This window comes from Misgurnus anguillicaudatus, chromosome 22, assembly GCF_027580225.2.
Source record: "Misgurnus anguillicaudatus chromosome 22, ASM2758022v2, whole genome shotgun sequence".
In the NCBI taxonomy this organism is placed as follows: domain Eukaryota; kingdom Metazoa; phylum Chordata; class Actinopteri; order Cypriniformes; family Cobitidae; genus Misgurnus; species Misgurnus anguillicaudatus.
The window spans coordinates 53,301,941-53,317,963 of record NC_073358.2 but is presented as its reverse complement, the minus strand read 5'-3'; the positions used below and the strand labels follow the sequence as shown (position 1 = coordinate 53,317,963).

Sequence of the window (16,023 nt, the reverse complement as noted above, 5' to 3'; positions counted from 1 at the left end):
AAGGTTAAGTGTTGTTTTAATGACATGTTTGTGCATGGCCATTGACTTCCATTCTGAAGCAGTCAAGAGACGCTTCTAAACGAGTCAAAAACTCAAGACACGACCCATTGTCAAAATTTCTGTGTCCATCACTGTAGTTCATCCAAAACAAACCAGAAATGAGACTCAAAGTGTTAAATACCGGAATTATCCTTTAACTTGTTGATTTTCACTCATTCAGAGAGATATTTTAAAAGCTTGTTTTGTCTGAAAGCTAAGTTTTGTATTTCCATTTGTCCAAATGTGATGGACTTGAAAAACTGAAGATCCCACACAGTTCTTCTCGTGTTTATCTTCTTGTCATGTATTGCTTCTGTACACATTCTGATGTAAAGCAAAACAATGTTTACATTTTTATTTTAATGAACACACATCATGATTTTCAAAGTGTCACCTACAGTACTGTACAGTCTAAACACAAGCAGCACTCTTCTGAACAGGCAGTTTTAGTCTAGCGGTTAGAGAGTTGCTGGTTTGAGTCTCATGGTCGGTTGGTTGTGATTGTGGTGCCCTTGAGCAAGTCATCTTACCCTAATTGCTCCCTGGGTGCTGGGATGGCTGCCCACTGCTCCGGGTGTGTGTGTGTGTGTGCATGTTCATGACTTGCAGTGTGTGTGTTCACTCAGAGAAGAAACAGAAAATCTAACAAGTCTTTCGTTTTAGTTAAGAACACATAAAATAGCATTTACTTTAAATTTTACTCTCCAAGTGCAGTAATATGCAAAGCATGTTGGGAACTACAAGTCCACTTATGTCTACCAATATCATTTATGTAGTTAAGTGTAATTATTAAGTGGTTTATAAAATTAAGTTGAATTTAATCAATAATGTGTTCATTTAGAATTACTCAAATTTTTAGGTTATGTTTAACTCACATTTTGGTTAAAAACAATAATTACATTTTTATGTCATTTTATTTTGGCTCATCATAATTTCTTACGGTGCAGATGTGAGCCTAACATTATGCCGTCTTTTGTCAGATGATAAAACCTCTCATTCAATCATTCATTCAATCATTCGTTTAGTTTGTCTGTCATTAAACTGAATCTCTGTTCTTTCGTCACAATCACTATTAAACTCAAAGTGGTCTCAGGCTGCTGTTTGAAGCGTTCATGAATAAGATGAATATGAATAATAAAGTGAGCTGTGATGACTGAGTTTGAAACACTTTTATAGAGCGTTTGAGTCTGTAACACTTGTCTAGAGTATTTCACGGTCAGACGTCCCACTGAGACTTTTAGTCAAAGCAAACAATTCAGGACTGATGTTCAATATGAAACCTTTAAAGATGTTCAGATCCTTCAGAGAGATTTCTGCTTCTGTGAGGAGCTTTTCATTCAAACACACAATGATCGACAACATTTGAAAAGTCACGGTCTCAGGAGGCTTTTATTGACTAGATTCATAAAATTATGTTTTGTGAATCTTTGTGTGTGCCTCTGTGCAATATATCAAATGACCCACAATGTTTATTTGTGTCACACCTAAACCATGAGCTATGATGTGTATTTGTTCTCATTTCAGAGAGAGATTTGATTGGACAAAAGCCTGTGGTGCAGGATAATTCCTTAAAATATTTTCAGTTTTTTTTTCATCGTCTATGGACAATGGATTTTTAGAGTATTAATATAAAACATGTCATCTCATTTATTTCTTTGAACTTGACAGGGATAACATGTTTTTTAAACGCTTTGTCTTATATACTTGTTAGTACAATGATCTCTTTTAAAATGAGTATAAAGCTGGAAGAACTGAATTAACTTGAGCATTAGAAAGGGATCATCTCAGTAGCATTTTAAGTGTAAATTCAGATATCGGATACAAGTTGCTTTTAGAAGATGATCTAAGCGGCTCGTCGAAAAAATCGGATAGAGGCAACAAATTGGAATTGGGCATCAACATCTGCACTGTAAATCCAGCCAATGTGTCCTTCTTCAGAGTCAAGATGTCTGCTGATTCTACTTCATGAGTTCAGTACTTTCACTTCTGTGTTGATCTTTTATCCCGATGTCTGTATGTAGACTCAAGCATCTGTAATACAGATGACACAAATTGAAAAGATTCATTTAGCCAGATTGTCTTTAAACATGACATCAGTTGAGCTGAAACACATGGACACATACTGTATGCATCTGTGCAGCACCACTCATTAAACAGAATGTGCTTCATCTCTTACAGCTTCATTTCTCAGTAAATAATAACAGTAAGATCTATTTTCACCCACCCAGTACACACACACACACACACACACACATTTGTTAGCTGCTGGAATCAATTAAGAATATTCAGCTAAACCCATGAAGAATTGTGAGTAAATGTTAATGATTTCAGGCATTGTGCACTCACAGTATGTGCAGCATTGAGTCTGTCGTGTGTTAAACGTACTGAAGACCTGTAAGGTGTTAATATCTACCTGAACCCATCACGCTTGAGTGGAATCTGGCACGGGATTGTTGTTAGCCCTCGCATGAGACAAAGCACAACACGGGCGAGATGAAGCTAAACCACAGACGTGTTGCGGTTGGCAGCGGTGTGGTGTGAATTTTAATTGGTTTATTTGCATGTTAACTGGCTTTACCCGGCACGCAGATGGCACCGTCGTAGCAGACAGCGGGCGTCAGCCCTACAATGTGACCGAGCATATGATGGCATTCCTGCCCGTGTCTGTACAGTAGTTTATAATCATTTCACCCTGTGCGTGGGGCATTGATGAAGGTTAATATCTCTGTGCATGCATGTGTGTGTTTTGGGAGTTTCTGATTGGTTCAGATATATTTGGAGGCCAGCGGTCAACGCAGAGAGGATGATGAGGATGATGGTGGTGCCGTGTATTTATGCGTTGATCTTTCGTGGAGTTTTTGCTTGGCTGCAGTTCTTGTGCTCACGCTAAAGACCCCATCAAATCAATTAATTTCTCTCTCTGCTTTAGTGAACGATTAAATGCCTTTCCCTGAATTATTCATGAGCGTCCATACAGAATACAGATGGGTGGAAAGTGCTGTGTTGAAAGGCAATAAAATGTCTTTGCAGGACATTAGTGGTTTGATCACTTTGACTCCTGTTTTCTGCTGGTTATCACATCACAATATTCTGATTCTTAGTTTATATTCATTGAGAGCGTGTGTTTATTATATTATAGTATACAGTCACAGCTCAATGCTCAGTGTCTATGTGATGTCATGACTGTAAATGTCGCTGTGTACAGCTTTTAATTGCTGATCAATGATCATCTAAAACAAATTATAAGAATAATCTACCAATATGTCAAGAAAAAAGTTTGCATAAGTAATAATATTTTATATTTGTAGCAAACGTGTGGAAAGCTGGAATGTTTCAGAGTCTTTTGAAAAATATTACTGAAAGGGGACATATTATGAAAATCTGAAAATTTTCCATGTTTAAGTGCTATAATTGGGTCTGCAGCGCTTCTATCAACCTAGAAAATGTGAAAAAGGTCAACCCAGTAACTTAGTTCTGGTAAACCATTCTCTACAAGCATGTGAAAAAATAGCTCATTGAAATTTGGTTCCCCTTGTGATGTCATAAAGGGATCTTATTATAATAATACCACCCCTTAATCCTTAACCACGGCACTGACATTTAGTGCAGAGATCAGCACTATATGATATAAATAATATAAATAAGTAAACTTAAATTTAATGTTGAAAATGTTTTTATCAAACAAAGATTTGTTGAATGACCACATTATGGGTAACTTGTTACACTGTCAAATACCAAACATTGTCAGTAGTTTTAGGCAGGATGCTCAGTTATTTTTTTGGGATTATGTTAATATAGTACTGTATTAAATATGACATTGAGTTATATTACATGAGGTCAACAAAAGCGATTTATTCGAAAACACCTGTTCACAAAGGTAACATTAATCAGACTGTTTTCAGATGGATGGAAATAAAAGGAAATTGAATGAAAGTTTGTGACGTCTCTGTGTGTTTGTGTGGCAGAGCATTAAGGTGAGCTGGCAGCCGCCGCCTGCACATGCGCAGAACGGCTTCATCACCGGATACAAGATCCGACACCGCAAAACCGGCCGGCGGGGTGAACAAGAAGCTCTGGAACCCAACAACCTGTGGTATCTGTTTACAGGTCAGTCAGGGTTTCAGTCTTATGAGTCTCCTGTTTCTCTCTCATCATCGTGTTTGATTGGGTAATCTGTCAATGAGCTGTTCAATAAATAAAGTTACTGTTAAATAACTCAGTCTTGACATGAGTTAGATGGTGAAGAGCTCATGGGGTTGTGATGTCATATTTAATTTTGCATTTTATTACTGTAGAGTTTTAAAAGTGATAACAATACACCAAAGTCTTCTTTCAAAAGAATATGAATATTAAAGTAAAATTAACAAACACCTGTCTGCTCCTTTTAGTTTCCATCTCTTCTATATACAGTAAACATCTACAGGTTAAATTAACCATGTTTTTGTAGTCAACGTGTAGTAACTATGGATTTTATTTGTAGTAAAACCATGGTTAAGGGTTCTTAAGGCCATATTAAATGTACATAAAAGATACGCTAGATAAAACATGGGATTTCTGCAATTTTTGGTTATAACACGTGATGAAAATGCTTCTTGGTCTGTTTAGATGAGGTTTTAAAATCGTGTTTATTTTACCACTGTAACTCATTGGTGTTTATTAATTACAGTCACAAATCATTTTAATTCATATTTTTTGACAGGTTTAGAGAAAGGCAGTCAATACAGCTTTCAGGTGGCAGCTATGACTGTTAATGGTACAGGACCCAACAGTGAATGGTACATGGCTGAGACTCCAGAGAACGATCTTGATGGTGAATGTGCTTAAACACACACACACACACACACACACACACACACCCACACACACACACACACACACACACACACACATACAGTACTTTATCACAGCATCATTCATATCACATATCAAAACACAACATCACTGCTTTTAATACAAAAACACAATATCTGTGTTGTGGTCAAGCTGTTATGTAAACCAGTTAAGATGAGGTGAGTCTGTATCAGAAGGTTAAAGTTAAGTTGTAATAGATGAAGGGGACAGTATTATCTTCTAATAAAGTGTGTGTTTATACTCTTGACTGTTAGATCAGATCAGTATATTCTGTATGATGATCATTTGTGTTCAGTGTGTTTATGGTGCAGTCTGATCATTTCTGTGGATCAGATGTGATTACTAGATATAGTAATGACTGATCACTGGTTAGTGTGCTCACTATACTGAAGTAGGGTAAGTATGAAGACGCACAGATCCAGAAACACCAGTAAATGATGAGATGAGAAAATCAATCCAGCTGACTTTAATGTGTCTGACGGACTGCTAACAGAGCAGGAAACAAATCGAGTTCAGTCAGCTGGTTGACATTTACAGTTCAGAAGTAACAATAGTCACAGATAGTCTGTGTTAATGAAACGGTTTAAGACTTGAGAACGTCACCTTTAAAAGATACAAATCCATTTCAGGGGATGAATAACAAGACGTGAGGTTTGATCAGGACGTTTGGTGAACTTCACACAGATTCGAGCGACTCATTAATCAGAAAGGCAATGCAGTAACGCTTCAGCGTCCCAATAACAGCTTGAGGGATCAAAACATCTCTTCTGTGATATACACAACATGCTGAGATGCAGATTTACCATCATCTGTCTGTTTCATTTGAGAACTTCATTTCTATTACAAGAGCAAATGTGGACAGATACGATGAGAACGAGCGGACAGGAATAGTGTTGCTGATTTGTGGTGTTGTAGAAACACAGGTTTTGGGAATAGTTTTGAAATGATTGAAGCAGACAGACGCTGTACATGTATGACTGTGAAACATCACCCTGAGCGGAACAAGAGAAACATCATTCTGCACCAATGAGCCCATCATCAGACACTGACACATCACTTTTTGTATGTGTTTGCCCACTGTATGCCAGATATATTAGTCAGTCTATTGCTGTTACACAGACTAATTAAAGTACAGCACATTGAAAACCTCACATTTGGCTGTGTTTACATGCACAAAATTTTGTCAATCCGACTGAATTTAATACGATTGAAGGTTACGATGATACAGTTTACATGCACCCTAAACATTGCGATCTGATTTAAATGTTCGTTTATGTAATGTACATTATATGGAATCTGAACCGAAAGTCTGGGCAAGCGCACATCCAAGGTTGCCAGATTTGCGTATCAAAATCATCCAAATGGACGTTTAAAACTAACCCAAAGGCATCCCAATGACTATTCACAGCCCAAATACCAATAATAAGCAACAAAATCATTTAATCTTTAACCCGCATAAAAAAAACTTGTGGAAACCGTTTAAATAGTATCCCAAATTTAAACAAAAAAAAACAGAGGACACTGCGGACAGCATCCCTCGTCGAGTTCAGGCTTTATCTCTGGATAAAAGTCAAAACTGAGTTGGAGAAAGTTGTTCTTAAGAAGTTTTCAGATATAGGTAATGAAAACACACTTCTCAAAAAGCACAACGCTATTATATTACTTTAAGTAGGCTAATGTTTTAAAAGTACACATAAACGCTACAGAATTTAGTAGCCTGCAGCGCGTGACCCTAACGTTACCTTAATGCGTGATGCTATTGCCTTGCTATTGCATGTTTCTGTGTCGAGAATCATGTGATATAAGAATTTAATATAAAATGTGAACTTGGAGCACAAATGTTCTGGGCCTGTGCACAATGTATTTTTGCATCCCATTTAGAAAAAACTACGATTCACGCGTTTACATGCATCCTTTTTTCCTGCTGATCGGATCAAAGATCAGACTACACCACCCCCTTCAATACGATCCAAATTTGCATCTGATCATCCTCAATCATATTGATTAAGGTGTTTACATGATGATTGTGTTATGATAAACCATTAAGATATTTTCATATTGCATTTAAATATTCATTAATAAAATGACAAGGAAAATACAAACTACTCAAATATTAAAAAGTTTCCTCATATTTCCATTAAAAAATGTTGTTGGGTCCCATGATAGATTTGACCCTTTTTAACTCTTTACCTGCCAATGACGAGTTTTTACGGCAATCCATATTTCCACTATTATCCACCAGGTGGCGCTCTTACCCAACTTATAAAACACTGAAACTTCCACTGATCCAAAAATAGTTCAAACTTTGTATATGTTTTGATCATCGCTCTGAATCTGATCTTTAACAAAAGTCCTTTACAAAACCGCAATTATCTCCGCTTTTAGCTCAATTTTGTGTTTTTGAAGAAACCTACCCATATTTGAGGTTTAATAAAAATAGAACAAATGAAGATAGGATGAAACATTTTGAAAGCAGAGGTTCTGTTCTTTCATTTATTATATTGTATTTTCTGGAACATTTTCTGGAAGGCATTAAAAATGCTAGCGCTGGCTGACAATTAAATGTTTCATCATACCTTCATTTGTTGTCTTTTATCACCTCTCGAATGTGGGTAGGTTTCTTCAGAAATATCACATTTGAGATGATTGCATTTTTGCGAAGGCCTTTTGTTGTGGATCAGATTCAGAGCGATGATCAAAACATACACAGAGTTTTTACTGTTTTTGGATCAGTGGATGCTTCAGTGTTTTATAAGTTGGTTAAGAGCGCCACCTGATGGATAATAGCAGAAATATGGATTGCCGTAAAAACTCGTCATTGGCAGGGAAATGTTTTCTCTTAATTAACAAGTTAAATAGTCAATGGCGGGGAAAGAGTTAAGTGGGTTGTGATGAATTATTTGGGAACTCAGATGACAAAAATCTTGTGTAAATGTGAAGTGTATAATTGAATGAATTCTCTGATCTCAGTCAACTGTCATTAATAATCTATTAGTAGAGTAGTTTGAGTGATTATAACATTGTCATTATCTGTCTGACACCTCAGATCAAGATTTTTGTTATGATAAATGTTCACCAGAATATGAATGCAAATTGTGTGTGATCGTCTCTTCTTTATTTCTGTTGTAGAAACTCAAGTCCCAAACCAGCCGAGTTCTCTTCATGTGCGTCCTCTACCCAACAGCATCATCATGAGCTGGACACCGCCGCTTAATCCTAATATTTTAGTACGAGGTTACATCATTGGCTATGGCGTGGGCAGCCCGTACGCTGAGACTGTAAGGGTGGACAGTAAACAGCGCTATTACTCCATTGAGAACTTGGGTGAGTTTTTGTCTTATGGTGTGGGGCTGATGGGATACATCTTACACACACACACACACACACACACACACACACACACACTATTGATTAAACTTCATCAGAAACAGACATCTCATGTGAAGATGGTTATGTCTTTGGAGACGATTCATTTTAAAATCTCATGAGAGTAAAGCAGATGTATTCGGGTCTCTATGGGAGGTGGTTTGTGATTTGCTATTAAATATTTATAAATTATATAAATGGGCGTTCAGATGAGTGACAGCATGTCTTTATAAGTGGTGTGATTGGAGGATGACTGATGTGTGGATATGAAACCGAACATATATATGTGTGTGTCATACAGATGAAAGAAGAGTTTTATCGAAACAGAAGTCATAATAAGAGATTGATTACATATTCAGATAAAAGTTTAGTTTTAATGAATCTATACTAAATCCTGTGAGCAATCCACCGCACTGAAACTTTCTAATAATTTATTGATTTGATTTCTCAGTGATTTACTCTGGTAAAGTGATGTAAGCTGCTTGAAGATGTTTGTTGCTCCATCTTGGCTTGTGGTGAAATTCTCATCTTCTCACAGCGTTACTCTCTGATTTGGCTGCTCTGAATGAAAATAAGGCCACGTCCTTATCAATATTTCACACAGAATCCACAGGTTACCATGGCAGCGATATTGAACCCATGAGAACGACTCGACAGGAGGAAACCAGAAACACAAGGATTTAAAGGATCTTCTTTATTTCTCACTTCTGAGATGGGAATACAAAGCAATATTGTTATTCAATGCAATTCAATTTGATTTATATAGCGCTTTTCACAATTGTGTAATTGTTTAAAAGCGGCTTTAAATTAATAGATGCAGGAGAAAAAATCATTGAAGCATTCAGAATAATTGTGTTTTAATAATGCAGGCGGTCCTGTGCTAATGGTCATGATTGTTCTGATTTGTGTGTGTTTGCAGAACCCAGTTCACATTACGTCATTTCTCTGAAGGCCTTCAATAACGCTGGTGAAGGAGTTCCTCTATATGAAAGTGCTGTCACCAGATCCATGTCAGGTCTGTCTCACAATAATACATTTTTATTCCAAATGCATAAACATAAATGTGTAAGAAATTCTTTATAACGTGATGGCCATTGAGTGATAGTGACTGTAGCTGCTGTGTTCATGAAATATTAATAGTGTGCTGTTGAACTGAAGAGAGAGTATCACCTGAAAACAGCAAAACAAAAACACAATCCCACAGAACACACACTGATTCACCCGTAGGACTGATTCACCCATAATACTGATTAACCCGTAGGACTGATTCACCCGTTGGACTGATTCATCCGTAGAGCTGATTCACCCATAGAGCTGATTCACCCGTAGGACTGATTCACCCATAATACTGATTCACCCGTAGGACTGATTCACCCGTTGGACTGATTCATCCGTAGAGCTCATTCACCCATAGAGCTGATTCACCCGTAGAGCTCATTCACCCGTAGGACTGATTCACCCATAATACTGATTCATCTGTAGGACTGATTCACCCATAATACTGATTTACCTGTAGGACTGATTCACCCATAATACTGATTCACCCGTTGGACTGATTTATCTGTAGAGCTGATTCACCCGTAGAGCTGATTCACCCGTAGGACTGATTCACCCATAATACTGATTCACCCGTAGGACTGATTCACCCGTTGGACTGATTCATCCGTAGAGCTGATTCACCCATAGAGCTGATTCACCCGTAGAGCTGATTCACCCGTAGGACTGATTCACCCATAATACTGATTCATCTGTAGGACTGATTCACCCATAATACTGATTCACCTGTAGGACTGATTCACCCATAATACTGATTCACCCATTGGACTGATTTATCCGTAGAGCTGATTCACCCATAGAGCTGATTCACCCATTGAGCTGATTCACCCGTAGGACTGATTCACCCATAATACTGATTCACCTGTAGGACTGATTCACCTGTAATACTAATTCACCTGTAGGACTGATTCACCCGTAGGACTGATTCACCGATAGGATTGATTCACCCGTAGGACTGATTCACGGGTGAATCTTCATTATTCCTGTACTTTCTGTGTGAATCAGTCACCATTCAGTCTCTGATTCAGTGGTTGCAGGTGCTGTGTTTGCGATTTGACATCAAGATAACACCAGCTGCCTTAAAATTTCCTCATGTTTTAAAATGTTGTCTAGGTAGAAAGCTCTCTCTCTCTCTCTCTCTCTCTCTCTCTCTCTCTCTCTTTCAGTGTAATGCAGTATTGTCACCTGATAATGACGATAGAGTCATGTCATATACATATACAGAGAGAGTGTGTGTGTGTGTGTGTGCGTGTGCGTGTGCGTGTGTAATGAGTAGATTGTATTGTCTATATCTTGTCTAGTGTCTATGTTTAAGTCAGGTTGGGCTTTAGATTGATCTTTACTGAGTGAATCTCAGTGTTTCCAGCTCATATTTCATCTTCAGATCATGTTTGGGTAATCTGATGTGTTCAGCATCACTAGAGCTGTTCTCAGGACAGTGTCTTGTCTTTATTTTAGGTGAAATATGGGAAGTGTTCATGAGATTCACTCAATAGTGTTTCTGACTTTCTGTCTCTCACTATCTAGTGCACTCAATGCTCTTCTGTTATGTCTCTTGTTTCCTCTCTCACTTCATTTTCCTTCATTTGATTTGTCCTCCTTTCATCTGCTACATGACTGCTTATGATCGACATCAATTCTCATGTGTCACATACATGTGTGTGTGTGTGTGTGTGCGTGTATGACCACAGACCCCTCAGATCCATCAGACGATGATTTATTCCATCTCTTTGATAAATTCCCTACCCCCATCCCAGATACCTCCACTCCCATGATTCCTCCTGTAGGTGTACAGGCGGTGGCGCTCACCTCGGATTCGGTCCGGGTCAGCTGGGCCGATAACTCGATCCCTAAGAACCAGAAGTCCTCGGAGGTTCGCTATTATTCTGTCAAGTGGAAGACCAGCCACTCCACCAGTGGAAAGTACAAGGTCAATACTAAAGAGAGTTCACTAACAAACAAGCACACACACCATCTTTTAACATCATCACTACACTGCTAGTTTCATTTGAAATCAACACTGGCACCACCGTAACTAAATACAGTAATTATTCAGCACCGTGCTGAGGAATATTCAGTGTTAATGTACTTGAATCACATTTAATAACATCAGGGTTTGGTTCTGTCATTCAGAGGCTCTTGAATTAATGGAGTGTGCGTGTTTGTGTGTTTGTGTAGTCGGCTGACACTACAGCACTGAGTCATACAGTCACAGGTCTGAAGCCCAACACCATGTATGAGTTCTGTGTCATGATCACAAAAGGACGGAAATCCAGCACATGGAGTATGACAGCACACGCTACAACATATGAAGCAGGTAAACAAACACACACACACTCACACACACACACACACACACATACACACACATACACATGAAACACAAAGTAAAAATAGTGTTGATGTTATTTGGGAGCTCATCTCATTATTAATGTTTCTGTTTGATTTTCTTCAGTAATGTAATGTAATATTTCATCAGGGATTTACTCTAGAATGTTTGTCACACATCAATGTTCACACAGAAACTGCTGTCTGCTCAATACAAACCTTTAAATGTGTCTGAACTGATTGTAAAGCTTTAATTAATGCTGGTGTGTACTGCTGAATGATGGACACAGTTTCTTCATATAATAATAATAATTAATTATGGTTAGGGTGTACCGGCGGTGAAGTCAATGACGATAGAAGGGAATATACAATCCAGGATGTTTATTTTGTTATTTTTGCAAAATCGTGGTTCCCAAGCAAAACAAAAAACATAAAGTGACAAAACTAAGCAAAGCAAAAAAGTCCAAAAGAAACAAATATATATATAAATAATAAACTGTTGTTTGTAAAAGAGTTTGGTGAGTTTTGAACCATATAACCATAAAACATTGAAACAAAGCAAAGGACTACAATGGCATATGAGTCTACATAAACAAAAGTAAACACACTTTACAATCTATAATATTCACACTAGATTAATGGTGAAATTGTTTTTGTGAGTGCATGCACTTCAGCAGTCCTTTGAAATTATAAGTCATTATAGGTCACAGTTAATCTATGACAATTACATTTATATAGCGCTTTTCTGCAGCACACAAAGCGTTTCACATATGAGAGAGAGATTCTTCTCAACCACCACCAATGTGCAGCATCCACCTGGATGATACGATGACGCGGCAGCCATATTGCACCAGAACGCCCAACACACCAAACTGGTTATTAGTGAAGAGGAGAAAGAGTCATATAGCCAATCAGTGATTAGTAGGCCAATGGGCAGGATACTGGGGAACACCCCTATTCTTTTTTTTTGACATCCTGGTAAAGACCACAGAGAGTCAGGAACTCAGTTTAACGTCTCATCTGAAAGATTCACTTTAAATCCTTACTGTTGTTTTAGCACCAAGCTCTGCCCCAAAGGACCTGACTGTGATTGGTCGAGAGGGACGACCAAGAGCCATTCTCATTAGCTGGCAGCCACCACTGGAGGCTAACGGACGAATCACAGGTGAATTTGTGTACATGTGTGTCTGTGTGTGTGTTTGTATGTACAGTATATGTGTAAGTGCATCAAGTCACACAGTAAGTGTACCAGAGTAGGGCTGCCACTTACGACGTTTTATAACGACTAATCTATTGACTAATTAATCAATTAATCGATTATTCTAAACGAATAATTTACCACCAAAAACCAACAAACATTCAATCAAACAATCCTAAATCCTAATTTTCTTTTAACGTGGCATACTCTTTTTATATTGTATATAAATGCAATTTATTAACTGTATATATTTGTATTTATAATGAATTGTTATTCATTTATGCCATCACACAATGAAATGTCCTTAAAACTGTAGGCAAACTAGAGAAAGAGGTCAAATTTACTGTTCCGTCCATAGACGCTGTATAAGAAAACACCCTCGCATTAGCGGTAACTATAGTATTTTTGTGTAAACAAGAGGCTGAATGAATGCCATAAGGTGTGTGCCATAGTGAGGATGTGCGTGTCATCGAAACAAGAGGTTATAGTTTAACATTCACGATGAGTAATGTCTTCAAACTGAAGCAGAGATCACTATCAGCACTGAAGTTGAGATCATTCACCAGCATGACAGAACACAGCATCACGACACACGCTCATTATCATCTTATCATAAACTAAAATGCACACGTGTGGTATCTCAAGAGAGAAATCACAGATAATTAGCAAACTTCAGACACTGTGGAAAAAACCTACCAAGTACAGGACTTTAAATACGTCACGTGTCTTTACAGGATTTTTACGATATGTGTGTATGCACGCAGATAATGTAATGGATAGGTAATATAATACAATGTATACTGTTATAAATTTACATACATAAAAAAAATAAAAATATAGACCATTTTGCCAGGTGTGAACAACACTGGTCCAAAAGCACTTCCTGTTTCAGTTTTTTAACGTTAGGATAAAATACAACCAACAGAACATATCGAACTGAATCAACAAGTTAAACAAACATCTGTAAATAAAGAAAACAGTTCTGGACGCGTGGTGTTTACATCTTGCAAAATGGTCTTTAAAAGACTTTGTAGGATTTATTGTGCTGATGAGAGTTGTAATTAAAGTCTTGTGAAGAGTTACAGTATGATCCATTGAGCCTGAACATAAACAAACAGGCAAAGATCAATCAAAACTAGTCCTCACCACTCTTTTCTTTAAAAAGAACAGAAGATTTCAAAAGTTCTGCCTAAAAGAATGAGTTCAAACTTTTTCATCCTGGATAGTCTCAGTATGTTTAGTTTTCTTGTCAGATGTTTATGAATCGAGCTGGTACTGTAAACCTTACTGAGTTTACAAACCAGCCTTTTATTACCAGCTAATCTAAAGTACTCCCATACTTTAGACCCCTTTGGCCTTTAAAAACTTTTCCAAACTAACTCATTTGATATTGCACTCGACCCCACTTTAAACATCATCTTTAAATACGGTGGACTGGTGGAGATTGCGATAGATCCAAAGGTTCACTCGTCCTAGTTGTGTGGAGGAAACGGTTGTTATTTTAGAATGAGGACAACATTTTAAAGGTAAAATAATGGAATTGATTAAAAATATTAATGTTGACTAATTATCAGCGTGAACACAGTGGATTGTGTCGACCAATCACGTCAGCTCTATATCAGATGATTGTGGTCATGTTGTGTTTTTGCTTTATGGGGTTTATAACAGATGAGTTAAATCAGCAGAGCTCAACCTGACCCTCAAACCTTTCACCCATCAACTGCTGTTATGTGTTTGAGATGTAGTTAACTTCACTTATACTAGTACTGTTTCTTTAATCTGTGTGTGTGTGTCAGGTTATATTCTGTACTACACACTGGATAAGAACATGGCTATAGATGATTGGGTGATGGAGGCCATCAGTGGAGACCGGCTCACCCATCAGGTCATGGATCTTAACCTGGACACCATCTACTACTTCCGTATCCAAGCCAAGAATGCTAAAGGAGTGGGACCGCTATCGGACCCTGTGCAGTACAGAACCTCAAAAGGTCAGACAGAAACATTACACTTACACTTACTAAAGACTTCATGTTTGATATATCATACACTAACATGTTTCTCCTGAGAAAAACACACAGAAATCTAACACGAGGCTCTACTAGAGTTTCAGAAGAGATCTGAGCAATTTCAGCCTTATCAAAGAACAAATAATGTTCAATTAATTTTAATTGAATCATGTGTGCATTTATGAGGAAGAAACAACTTCATGAATTTGACACTTCTGAAAGCTGCACTTGTTTAACTCTTTTACTGTCAGCATTAAAAAAAGTTGCCAGTCAGCATCAGCATTTTTTACAATTTTCACAAAAGTTTAATGCATTCCAGAAAATGTTTTTCTTTAAATATAGAAACATACAAATATAATAACAAAAGACCTGTTTCATCCTATCTTCATTTTGTTATCTTTTATCACCTCTCAAATATGGGTAGGTTTCTTCAAAAAGACCAAATTTTAGTTAGAGATCAGATTCAGAGCGATGATCAAAACATACACGGAGTTTGAACTATTTGACGTGAGGGGTTGTTTCCGGTAACGCCGCCATCTTAGTCGCGTCCGCATTTAATATGAGAGTTTATGGAGGGTTCTGTGCTGCTGCTTTGTGCCTCCACATCTGTCATACGTCACTAAGATAAGTGCATACACTACGCTGATAGTCTCTCCTTAATACAGAGGAGTCTAGACATGGTGACGTTACTGGAAGCTAGTTATTTTAGTTTATAAAGTTTTAAATATGGATATTTCTACAATAACATTGCACGGATTACCCTTTAGAAGGCCTTTGTTTATCATCCTGGAGCGTTTGGATTTCTTTGGGGAAGGATAAATGTGACCAGTCACGGAAAGTAGGGACACAAGTTGGATCTGGGCCATTTTGAGTTAAGCTTTCCAACGATGTGTAACACATGGATATGTGATAAGATTTGGAGAAGTTGTGGCCATTGGAACATAGGAACTCAAAAACACTCAAACCGAGAAAATCGAGACGAAAGGGACTCTTCTTTCCAGCTGGGGGAGACAATAGGGCTCATTTACATCTCATTTAGCTAAGCCATACCCCCTATAAAGCCGTTTTGAGATACAGATCTTCTAGCATCATATGTAGTATTTTATGACCAAATAACAACATGCAAAAATAAACATGACTTTTTACCTTTGTGTTGATCACAAGTTGAATCCAGTC

The 16,023-nt window shown here is 37.7% G+C and overlaps 1 protein-coding gene across 5 annotated transcripts in view; it reads left to right on the top strand.

The window, feature by feature from the left end:
• Positions 1–16,023, top strand: part of dcc (DCC netrin 1 receptor) — a 252,392-nt gene that overhangs the window by 210,636 nt on the left and 25,733 nt on the right. For 3 of the 5 annotated variants that reach the window (XM_073860301.1, XM_073860298.1, XM_055198056.2), the window contains 8 exons: positions 4,005–4,146; positions 4,739–4,849; positions 8,020–8,214; positions 9,176–9,271; positions 11,004–11,242; positions 11,491–11,629; positions 12,698–12,805; positions 14,635–14,829. In XM_073860301.1, the coding sequence (XP_073716402.1) occupies positions 4,005–4,146; positions 4,739–4,849; positions 8,020–8,214; positions 9,176–9,271; positions 11,004–11,242; positions 11,491–11,629; positions 12,698–12,805; positions 14,635–14,829 (1,225 nt within the window). The remainder of the gene's footprint in view (positions 1–4,004; positions 4,147–4,738; positions 4,850–8,019; positions 8,215–9,175; positions 9,272–11,003; positions 11,243–11,490; positions 11,630–12,697; positions 12,806–14,634; positions 14,830–16,023) is intronic. The other 2 variants (XM_073860302.1, XM_073860300.1) reach the window with 1 other exon arrangement.